This window comes from Hydra vulgaris, chromosome 12, assembly GCF_038396675.1.
Source record: "Hydra vulgaris chromosome 12, alternate assembly HydraT2T_AEP".
In the NCBI taxonomy this organism is placed as follows: domain Eukaryota; kingdom Metazoa; phylum Cnidaria; class Hydrozoa; order Anthoathecata; family Hydridae; genus Hydra; species Hydra vulgaris.
In genome coordinates, this window is record NC_088931.1 from 69,089,387 (window position 1) to 69,102,500 (window position 13,114).

Genomic DNA, 13,114 nt, shown 5'->3' on the forward strand with positions numbered 1-13,114 from the left:
TAGGTGACATTTTTATGAATCTCTTGTCATATGCTGATGATGCTATGGTCCTATTTGCACTGTCTTGATATGCTTTAAAAAATTATTAAGTGCAGTAAATGTTGAAGCCAAATATTATGCAAAGAAAACATTGTGCATAAAGAGATCTTCAGTTTGGGTAAAAACCCAGTTTTTTAAGACCTTCTACTACCCTTGTTTGTATTATGCAGCTCTATGTCATAATTTTAATATATATAAAAAAATTCAAATCGATTATCTTGTTACAAGGAGCACATTAAAATCTTTATTCACTATAGTCAGTATTCAGGTGTTAAAAATATGTTTTTGAATCAAGACTTTATTATTTTTACATTATTTTTTATTATTTAACTGCAGACACAGTCTCAAAAATCATCATTTCTTTGTACCAGTACCATCATTTCTTTGTACCAAAAATCATCATTTCTTTGTACCAGTTGGGATTGACCATATCCTAATTATCCATAATCACATGCAATATCAATTATTTTAAAGTAGTTTATAGAAGCAATAGACTTAATGGCAGTATACTACTTTGCATTTATTATTAAGCTTTTGGTGCTAAATAATTACTTTGAAGAAACTCTTGAAAGCTTCTTTTCGCATCCAATCAAGAAAGTTTATACATTTAGTGGATAAACTATATAATAATAAGAAATAAAAAAATGTTTAACTTTGTAAATTCAAAGAATGTCTTATTTAATTCAATAAGTCATTCTTTTTAATAAACAATTCTCTTCTGGAGATCTATTTGTCATTATAGGCTAATTAACACAAATTAATTAAAAAATATTGATGAATTCTCAAGGCGTACTATGTGATTTATTGTTGTTTTGTAATTGATGACAATGACATTTCACTAAGCTTTTTTTATTATTTGGAATGCCAGCTTTTATACACTTGGATTGAGCCATACATTTTATATCAAAGTTTATGCCTCAATCCAAGTGCAAGATATATTCCTCCAATTACAGGTGTAAACAGGAATCGTATGAATGACACTGATGATCTTTTGCTTAAGTCTTTCAAATTAATGTCACATTGATGAAACTATTCTAGTCTCATTTTACCAGAGCCTAAAAAAACATCAATTATAGAATTTGTTTTTTGACATTCATGATTATAACAAAACACTCGTATTCTATTTTTACCAAGTCTTTATAAGACATAAATTGAAAAATCCATACTGTGGTCTCTACCTAAAATTCTACTATATTTATAACAAATATCTTGAAGATAATTTTGCAATGTCACTTTGCAATGACATCGCAAAAGGAGGAATCATTTTCTTAACGATGACAAGATGAAAAATAGATTAAAGAGCAAAAGAAAAACAAATATAAAATTGTTTAGAATAGAAAATTTGAAAAATAAAATAGAAAAAATAAGTGAAAACAATTAAAAGATTAAAGATTAAAAATTGAAGAAAAACAAATAAACAGAAAAACTAAACGCAAAGATAAAAGAATAAAAATATTTGTGATAAATTCGAAAATAAAAAAGTTTTTAAAAGATACAAAAATAATATTTTTTAAGTTTTATTAATTTATGTTGTATGGATTGTTTATACTGTCATGTATTTTTGTGTATTGTTTATATTGTTGTGCATTTTTTTGTATTTTTTATATTGTCGTGTATTTCTATGTTTTGTTTATACTGTTGAGTAATTTTGTGCATCGTTTATATTGGCGTTTACACTTGTATATTGTTTATGTCGATGTGTATTTTTTTTGTGGTCTTGTTGCAAATTATTTTTATTGTTGCTTTTTATGTTGCTTATATTCAAGTTATTTCTTTTTTTTTTGTCTCATCATGTTTAAAAATATCATTTTTTTTTAATTTCTTCATTATTTTTATCATCCTTCTGATCGTCAAACGTTGTGTTATCTCATTTGTTTGTTATCTATCATGTCAGTTTATTTACTTTTGCCCTTTTTTGTGTTATTTGTCTTGCTTTTATAAATATTTTTTTTATTTTTTTAATTTTGTTTAATTTTATTTTGGTTACTATATTACTTTTTTTTGCTTTATTTGTTTATTTTATTAAGGTGCACTCCAATGACTAGTTTTTAACTATATGAGTGACACCAAACCTAATTTTGTGAAATTATAGACCACTTTGTAATCATTTCAATTTTATGGTTAAAGAAATGAATAAAAAAAAAAAGAAGATAATTTTAGATGCTTATGTCATTTCATATTTTTATTGAAATATTAGTAATGCTTTAAATATATATCAATGGTTTTTCTTGTTTTAGACAAACGCAAATGATGAAAGTATTGATTCTTATTCTTTTGCATATTGCTGCGGAAATAGTATCTGAAAGTATGTTTTCTTATGTTTCTTGAATTAGAAGATCTTATATAATTTTTAAATAATACTGGTCATCATGATCATCCTTGTTTTTATACTTTAAAAAAAATACTTGTCATCATGGTCATCACCATGATCATTATTAACATTATCTCAATCATGATCACGATCACATGGTAATGATTGTCATCATTGTGTTGATGATAATTATGATCAAGATGATAATCATGGTGATAATGATTATGGTGATGATGGTATCACCATCAACACAATCATTATCATTGCTAATAATACTAGTTATTATTGTCACCATGATCATTATCAACATTATCACTTTCATTATCGCATTGTGATCATGATTGTGATTATCTTCATGATCATAGTGATGATGATGATCATAGTCATGATTATGATTATAATGAAGATTATGATGATGATGATCATGGTCATGATGAAAATCATGATAATGGTGATAATATTCATGGTTATAATGATGATCATAATCATAATGACCATTATGATATTGATAATGATCATCATTGATTATGATCATTTTTATGATCATGATGATGATGAATATAATTATTATCATATGATCATGTTGATAATGATCATGATGATGATCATGGTTTTGATGATGATCATGATTCTGATCATGATCATGATGATAATGATGATGATAATCATGATCATGATTATGATGATCATAATTATTAGTATGATGATGATCATGATGTTTATGATGATGATGATCATGATGATGATTATAATGATGGTCATGATTATGATGATTATCATGGTGTTTATCATGATCATGTTTATGGTAATGATGATCATATTATGATGCTAATGATGATGATGATGATCATGATGATTATAATGATTATGATAATGATCATGATCACTATCATGATAATCATTATAATTATTATGATAGTCATCATGATAATTATAATGATTATCATGATAGCGATCACTATCATGATAATCATTATGGTTATCATGATAGTGATCATGATAATCATAATGATTATCGTGATAGTGATCACTATCATGATAATCATTATGATGATGATGTTCATTATCAACATGATGATAATCATGATGATGATCATCATTTCCATGATCATAATAATCGTGATAATGATCATGATCATGATTGACTCTTAAAAATATTGTTGTTTTATTTTTATATAGTGATTGATTTTATCATTTGACAGATGTTCATTAAAAGTACATATGCTTTATATAAGCTAGCCTGTATATAAAATACATTTCTTATATTTAACTATGTAATGCCTAAGCATTACATAGTTAAATATAAGTTTAACCTGTTTATTTTTAGGTTTTAGTGTGACTAATATTATTTACTAGCTTACTGAAACCAAAAAAATACAGTTCTTTGAGATAGAGAGAGAGTTTGATTATTTGGAAAAAATACAACTTTGTGATGAAACTTAAAGTTTCATGCTCTTTGGCAATTATTTGGCATCATTTTATTCTTTAAATCAAGAAAAAACCGTTAAAAAACCATTGAAAAATAGAAAATACAGAAATTAACAGAAGAAAACAATAACAAAGCAATAAAATGATTACTGTCATCAAAACAAACAATTTTTTAATTAGGAAATCGCTCAATCACCCATTTTAAAAAGATTGAGAAGAATCTTGTTTTGATGCCTGCACTTGGATACCACTTCACTCTTTTGGTTAGCAGATTTTGATTTTTGGAAAATAGAATTTTATATTTTTCGTTTATGCATAGTTTATGCATAGTGCAGGACTTCAGGTTTGGGTTGTAAGCATTGCACTGCTTAATTATTTTCCATTTAACAACTGGGTTTAAATTTGCATCTTTTAATTTCCAAAATTCTTTTAATAGTTCAGTGCCATTTTTGTATTTGAGAATTTTAAATGATATTTTATGGTTCTAATTTTCAATGGTGTTTCACTTATACTGATGTAGATTTTGTTGACAGGAATGTTAGTAGGACTGTTGGAACTTATATCAGCTTGGTATACAATTTTTTTTGTTAAGCATTGGTTTGATAAAGGGCAGCTAGTTTTATTAACGGCGCTTGCAGTTGGTTTTTAGTGGAATTTTTTTGTTGTTCACAATTTGTTTATTGTGTGCATTCAGAATAGGTTATATATATATATATATATATATATATATATATATATATATATATATATATATATATATATATATATATATATATATATATATATATACACACACATATGTATAAATATATCTATCTATTTTTACGTAAAACAAGATGTAAGATTTTACGTAACAATACGTAGCACTGTAACATAACGCTACGCACAAAATGTTATGTAACAACATGTAACATTTTGACCTAATGACCCATAACATTGTAACCTATGGTATCTTTCTATTTAATTTTTTTTTTGTTAATTTATGTGTACATTTATTTATTTGGATAGAGAGAGCTTTATATAGAGAGAGATAGAAGGAGAGATGTAAAAGAAAACTATGATTTACTAATAGAGTGAAGTCAGAGAGATAGATTAGAGAGTGTAGTCAGTTATTGCACAGAAAGTGCTCACTATATACATAATTGGCTAAAGCTAATCATGTATATAATACATTGAATTATATCATTAGAAAGGTTGACATTTTATATCCATTTGCTTGCGGGTTTATAAAAACTTGTGAAGTATTTTGCTAGTATTATTGACAAAAAAAAACAAACCATAATGCAACGTAACAAAATCTAGATATGAGACATGGTAAAATACGTAACTAATTAAGACGAATCTATTTTACAATAAAATAAATAATGATAATTAGCAGTTTTAAAAAATATATTTTTTAGTTAATAATTTCTCGACAAACGCATTGTTAAATACTGTAACTCATGAGTTACACAACAATTAATTTTTAGTTATTTAACAAAATTGTTATATTAACAATATAATTTATATATTTGATTATTTATGTATTTGATTATTGAAAATGCAATAATGGTTTTTAAAACTATTGTAATTAAAAAAAAAAGAAAAAAAAGTTAACCCATGGTTGTGGGTTAGTTTTAAAAAAAGACTTCTTAAAGGTAAATACAACTTTTAGAGCTTTAAAAGTTGTATTTACCTTTAAAAAAAAAAGTACATTTAAAAGTTAAAATAACTTACGGTACTTTAGAAACCTAATTAGATTGCTTAAGTACGTAAGTTATTTTGTCTTATAAGCTACTTATTACCTTTAAAAGTATAACTAATCAAGACATAACTTAACATAAAACATGTAAGAATTAAAATATTATTAAAATGCGTCACAAATACAAACTTTTTTTGTTACACTACCCTTTTTTTTTTTAAAGGGTATCTAATTGATATATAACGTTTTTTTATAAAAATAATATAAAAATTTTATATAAATTTTTTTTTCGTAACCAATTGAGACAAAGCTATTTAAAAAAAAAATAAAATAAAAGATAGTATTTAGCCATACGGCAATGATGAACAATTACTGCATTTTCAAGATTAATTACTTAATATTTAATTAATAATTAGAGAATGTAACCTTGTTACCAATTGTAACCAATTGAGACATAACGTAACTTTAAAATATTATATGGGTATGTATATATATACATATATATATATATATATATATATATATATATATATATATATATATATATATATATATATATATATATATATATATACAGGCCTTGTTAAGAAGCGTTACACAGCTTGCATTTTGCTTGCGAAAAGGCAATTTGCCTACGCGTTCAGCAGTTTTGCGCTACGCAAAAACTTTTATCTTTTAGAAAATTTAAATTATCTTTTGATTGTCGTTAACGCGACGTTTATTCAGAAGAAATAAAGTCGTAAGTAAAAGCATTTAACCGCAATTGTAAACTAATAGATTTTTTGTTGAAGAAACAGTTTGTTTCATAATTTTTGTTGTTGTTGTTAAAAATTAGTTAAAAAAAATTAAGTGTTTTAAGTTTTATCTTAAGGAATTAAATATGTAAATTCCTTTTAAATATAAAATTTATTTTTAGTTATAATAGTTTAAAAAATGCACGATTTATTTTGATGTAAATGTTTTATTAATAAGATATTTTGTTTATTGTTAATTCAATAACGTAAAGTTTTAATAACGTTCGTTTAATTTATGAAAATAAATTAAACCATAGTCATAAGAAATAGATAGTCTGGCCACTTGCGGTATTCCTTTGATCAACTCTTTGTTAGCAATTTTTTAGTGTCCAGTCCGCCGCAGAGTGCACAAAATTTATTTTCGTCGATTGTTTTTCTACGAACTGCTTGTTTAAATTCCATCTTCTTCATCCAATTCTTTAAATGCCTGGTGCTAATTGTTCTATTTATGGATGTAGTACTTCTAGGAGGCATAAGGGAGTTTAAAAATTTAAAATTCCTGCATCTAACGATAGTTTTAATACTTCTTGGAGGAAAAATCTAATAGCCATTATTCTTAAAGATCGTATTCAAGATATGAATTTGAAGGCTCAAATAGAAAGTAAGAATCTGTTTATTTGTGAAAAAGCATTATCTTCCAGAAATGATACTTCATAACGATAGCAGAAAGTCACTAAAACCTGGATCATTACCGACTATTTGTGTACCAAAAAAAAGTTTTATATCATCAATACCTATACAAAGGGAATCTGCATCTTCAATCGTTGCTAAAAGAGATGCTTCTATGATTTCAAATAGTATTATTACTTTTAAACCCATATATAAATCATACGAAGAGTTCCTTAATCGTATTAGCAAGTTAAAGATTTGTGACTGGACAGTGAGTGTGAGTCCTGTTGTGGCAGAATTTAAACTTTATGACACAATCCACTAATGTCCTCTATATGAAATATATGTTGATGATAGTCTTGCTTTTACCATTCGTGTATATTCTTGGCTTATTCCAGATGATCATTTAATATATAGAAAATATAAAAGGTCAATGCAACATATTTCAGCTTCAAATCTTATTTCTGTTGTTACTTCATTTAGCCTGTGTTCTGGAATAACTGATATATTCACATTAAAGTCAAATCTGTATATTAAACATTGTATTTCAAAAAAGTTTGATTTATTTTCATCTAGGAATGAGTTTCCCTTAAATCAGACAGAGTATTTTCGATCTCAGTCATGTATTATGCTGATTGAGTTAGTGTTATGCTGTTCTCAATGCAAAAGCATTGAAAAAAAAGAAATCATAAGTTTGAAAAAAAATGTTGCCAATGCTTGTATCCCTTCTAAATTAAATGCACCAATTAAATTTACATCTCCAAATCGTCTGAAGCTTACATTACAGAGTGTTCGTCTGGAAAATAAAGAATTAAAAAAGGAATTAGCTTTGATGAAGCAGGAGATTGAAAATTCATCACTAGCTATAAGTAAAAGTACTGAAAGTGATTTAGTTCAAATAATAGCAGGAGCTGATAAAAGCAAAATTTCTCCATTTATGAGCCTGTTTTGGGAAGAGCAGCAAAAATATTTAAAAAGCTCAAAACAAGGGATTCGCTATCATCCAGCAATAATACGTTACTGTTTGGGATTAGCTGCAAAATCACCAGCTGCTTATGAAGCAGTACGATTAAATGAGAAAAATAATTCTGGTTTCTTAGTTTTACCAAGTCGTAGGCGATTGCGTGACTATAAAAGTTATGCGAAGCCAAAGTTAGGATTTAATAAAAATATAATCAAAGAATTAAAAGATAAAGTCGAACATTTTTCAGCTCAAGAAAAGTTTATTGTCCTAGTTCTTGATGAAATGAAAATTCAAGAAAATCTTGTTTGGGACAAACATTCTGGAGAATTAATTGGTTATGTTGATTTAGGCGATCCTATTGTTAATTTTGCAACATTACAACAGGCAGACAAACTTGCTTCTCATGTATTAGTTTTCTTAATAAGAAGTATTGTAAATCCTTTCAAATACAGCTTTGCAAACTTTGCTACTATAAATATTACATCAGTGCAATTATTTTCTCTATTTTGGAAAGCTGTTGGCACTTTAGAAATCTCAGTTGGTTTAAAAGTAGTAGCAGTTACTTGTGATGGAGCATCATCGAATAGAAAATTTTTTAAAATGCATTTTAATCTGACTGAGAAAGAAGATAATAATGGTGATGTTGATGTGACTTACCGCACTGATAATTTATTTGCTGATGATGGCGATAAAAGGTTTATATAATTTATTTGTGATGTCCCTCATTTAATTAAAACAGTAAGGAACAGCCTTTCTCATTCTGGAGCTGGTAAAAGCAATCGTTACATGTGGAATCAGGGTCAACATGTTTTATGGTCTCATATAACTGATTTGTTTTATGAAGATTTAAAATGTCAATTGCATGCATGTCCAAAGCTAACCGTTGAGCACATCAAAATAACTCCATTTTCAGCTATGAATGTTCGTTTAGCTGCACAAGTTTTAAGTAATTCATGTAGTACTGCATTAGAAATCTATGCACCATCTGATACTGCTGGAACTGCACAGTTTTGCAAATATTTTAATGATTTTTTTGATTGCTTAAATGTTCGTAATACAAATGATTATATGTTAAAACGCAACTCATTTTTGAAACCATTTTCTGATACTAATGATGTTCGATTTACATGGCTAAAAGAAAATTTTTTTAAATACCTTTCTGATCGGCTTTTTTCTATTGAATCAAGACCCGGAAATTTTTCAAAAAGTGATAGAAGTAATATGTTTATTACTTGCCAAACCCATGATGGTATAAAGATCACAGTTAATTCTGTTATTGAACTTGTCAAATTTTTAATTAATAACAAATTAAGTTATGTATTAACTGAAAGGTTTTGTCAAGATCCTTTAGAAAATTACTTTGGACAACAACGGTCAATTGGTAGAAGAAAAGATAATCCTTCCTTGTTTGATTTTGGATTCAATGATAATACTATTCGAAATCAACATATATTTCACCCAATTGCAGGTAACTGTCTGAATGAATCAAACAAAATGTCAATGGAGGAGAGTATGACACGTATACCACGCAGAAAATGGACTTACTCTGAAAAATCTGTTGATAAAAAAAGTTAACTTTTTAAGTGATTTTATAAAAAAAAAACTCTTATGTCTCCTTGTACTGCTGAAAACAAATAAATGAATTTGCATAAAAACGGCTATTTTCATAGCCACAAATCTTTTTAAAAACATCAAATGGCATAAAATATTGATCAGTTAATTGAGAAATTCGTTGTTATAATAATAAATAGAAAATTTTATTTTGCAGACTTGTTTTTTTGTTTGTTTTACTTTTGTTACAATGTAAACAAGCACCAATGATGCTTTTTATAGAACCTTTAAGGATATTATTTAAATATTAGGATTTTTATAGAGCCTCTGATAACAATAAAATTGTATTTGGGACCTAGCGTGTAATCAGGGGTGATACTGGGTGATTTTCTTAAAGCTCATCTATTTTTCATAGGTTATATACCACTGGATATATAAAAAAATGTATTTTTCCCAAAAACTGTCATTAGGACACTATAATTTTAAAAAACATTTGATTACCTTATGTACCTAATGTATTAGATTATTAGTTCATCAAATTTGGTTTTTTCGGACCTCTAAAAATTGAAAAAAACCTAAATTTGTTGTCCCTTCCTCTTAATGGGTGCATGGGGGAGCCTTTATATGTGTAGTGGTTAGATCGTTTGCATTAGAAGCAATAGATCAGTGGTTTAATGTCTGCTCTTAGCATATTTACATCATCTTTAAAGTAAGAAATCTTAACAAAAACCTTTATTTGACACCTATTTACTTGGGTGTATGGTGTCGTAATTTAAGCTTGACTTGATTAAGCTCAGAGCGGTGCTATATATATATATATATATATATATATATATATATATATATATATATAATATATATATATATATATATGTCAAATAGCTAATACAAGAGAGGACTAGAATTTTTTTTCATATATAAAATATTTTTTAATATAAATTCTAAATTTTTTGAATGTTTGTTTCCTGGTTTTGATATTTTTAGCATATTTCATTTAAAGTTTTAAATTTCACGAGTTTGAGTATGGTAACATTGTATATATATATATATATATATATATATATATATATATATATATATATATATATATATATATATATATATATATATATATAAATATATATATATATATATATATATATATATATATATATATATATATATACATATATATATATATATATATATATATATGTATATATACATATTTATATATATATATATATATATACATATATATATATATATATATAGAACCCTTAGATGTTGTCCGAAAGTTTTTTCGATATTTTGTTGACAAAAAGTAAAAATTAAAATGCAAGACCGGAATTTTTTTTTTTTAATAATGATAGACTGCCTGACCCAACCAAACCCTCAGTCGATGTAGCAGCACTTCCTTGCGGGTCAGGCTATTTGTCAGTCGATGTAGCAGCACTCCCTTGCGAGTCAGGCTATTTGTCAGTCGATGTAGCAGCACTCCCTTGCGAGTCAGGCTATTTGTCAGTCGATGTAGCAGCACTCCCTTGCGAGTCAGGCTATAAGATAGTCGATGTAGCAACACTCCGCGCATGATTTACAGTAAAAAAAATAAAAATAAAAACATTTTATTAAAAAAAATAAAAATAAAAACATTTTATTAAAAAAAATAAAAATAAAAACATTGTTTATATTGTTAAAAACATTCAAAATGTTATAAAAACATTCAGAATGTTTTTAAAAACATTCTGGTCAATTAAATTTGCGTTTTTGTGGTTTTTTTAAAAAACGATTAATTTGTAATTAAATTAATGGTTTTTACTTTTGTCCAACACGGAAATGTTGGACGAAAGTCAAAAGTAATTAAAAGTGACGTATGTGTTGGCGTAAGAATCACTTTTTTCCTTCCGCTCTTCCTAAAGCCAACAAACTATAGAACTATATATATATATATATATATATATATATATATATATATATATATATATATATATGTATGTATGTATGTATATATATAATACATACAATTTATAGTAGGGTGACCTGACTGAGGTAGGAGCTCCTTAAACTTGGATGGCAATCTTCCTAGTGGTAGTGTCACAAAAAAAATTCCCAGTTCTGACCTTAATGAAACAACACTCTCTCTCACTACAAATCAATCAGAGCAGAAAGTTAACCTGAAAATATTTGTTTATTATAAATTTAAAACTATTGTGTGTATATTTGAATTTTGTATTACATTTTGATCAGGGTCCTTTGGATTTAAATTGTTATGAGCATTACCCATGACTTATTGACACAAACAAATCAAAACATTTTCTCAAATTAATATTTTTAATGACAAATAAATAACTGAGTTACTATGCCAAGTATGTTTTTATGAAATTTGTGGCTATGAAAATAGCCGTTTTTGAATGTGATATCACATTAAACTATTTATTCAAATCCAATTGATGTTTTTTTCATTTTCGAACGGAGTGATTTTGACTTTGTTTGATTCTCTTTAAGTTTGTGGATACTTAGTTTTTCTTTTGCATATGAAAAAGATCTCACTCTAACATAAAGGGTAACCAGATGATAAAATAAGTTTAAAGACAGTTCTTTGGATACTTGATTTAAGCAAAGACTACGAAGTTCAGATATGCTTGCCATAACAACACTGTTTTTTAAAATTTCGGTTACAATCAGTTCTGAATCAATTTTTTTTGCAAAACCATTACTTTGTTGGCGAAAGAGAAGCTCAACTTTTGTAAAGATTTCTAAAACTGGAGGAGACACTTTCCACAAACCACCTCGATTTTTAGCATCTACAAATTTTTGGTAAGACTTAGTGGATGTTTCAGGATTCTTAAAAATATGTTCTATTTTACCAGCATTAAGAAGTGAAAGGCAGTTTGTTCTTAACTTTTGCTGCCATAACCGCGAACTGCGAACTCTGCAATAAAATGTACTGAATACATAACCACTTAGATACAAGATAATTTCTTTATCTCTATCTGAAAGTTCATCTGACGATAAATCATTTGAATTTACAAACGAATTATTGCAAAATGAGTTTGTAAGAAATGCTAAAACATGATTGCATAGTTCATAGCCAAGAAGTCTAGTTGTTTTTTTAGTCAGACTGTTAATGAAAATTCCTCTATCACAATTAATATCTTTGTAAAATTAAGGATAAAACTTTTCTGCATCGCCATTATCGTTAAAACTAGCTATTGTTGCCTCTAATAGAGATTGGGTTTTTTGTGAATTTTCTAATGAGTTAAGAATTAATAATAATTAATTCTTAACTCATTTCTATACAAATCAGGATAGCATTCGTCTTCAATCAAGGTAGTAATGCTTTTATCAAGCAGACTTTTAAATTCGCTGAGAAGAATAGGTGGTTGAGAATTTTGTAATGTTAAATCCAAAGAGATACTTTGATGTTTTGAATTTGTATGCCTTGTATTACAAGGCATACAAATTCAGGCCTTACAAGTTGTAAGGCCTCTTTGAGATATGCACTTATTAGAGCAAATTGTACAAGAAAATGTGCTTTCAACAGGTTCACTAGACAACTCTAACACCAAGGCGTCTAAATCTTTATTAAAATTTTCGTCTGCAAAAAGAAAATCATTTTCCAAAGAAAAAAATAATGTTACAATATCAAATTCACCATTGAACTCTTTTTCCGTTTCCATACTTTGTGCACTCTGTTCCTGGCCGTTCGACAGTTTTCAAGTGTTGTTAACGAATATTAGAAAAATCACATAATACGG

At 26.9% G+C, this 13,114-nt stretch overlaps 2 protein-coding genes across 3 annotated transcripts in view; one reads left to right on the top strand and one right to left on the bottom strand.

Moving 5' to 3' along the window:
* LOC136088960 (uncharacterized) overlaps positions 1–13,114 on the bottom strand; it is a 159,409-nt gene that overhangs the window by 89,423 nt on the left and 56,872 nt on the right. The window lies entirely within an intron of this gene.
* LOC136088470 (uncharacterized) overlaps positions 2,239–13,114 on the top strand; it is a 27,718-nt gene continuing 16,842 nt past the window's right edge. The window contains exon 1 of the mRNA XM_065812229.1: positions 2,239–2,344. Coding sequence (XP_065668301.1) covers positions 2,287–2,344 — 58 coding nt within the window. The 5' untranslated portion in view covers positions 2,239–2,286. The remainder of the gene's footprint in view (positions 2,345–13,114) is intronic.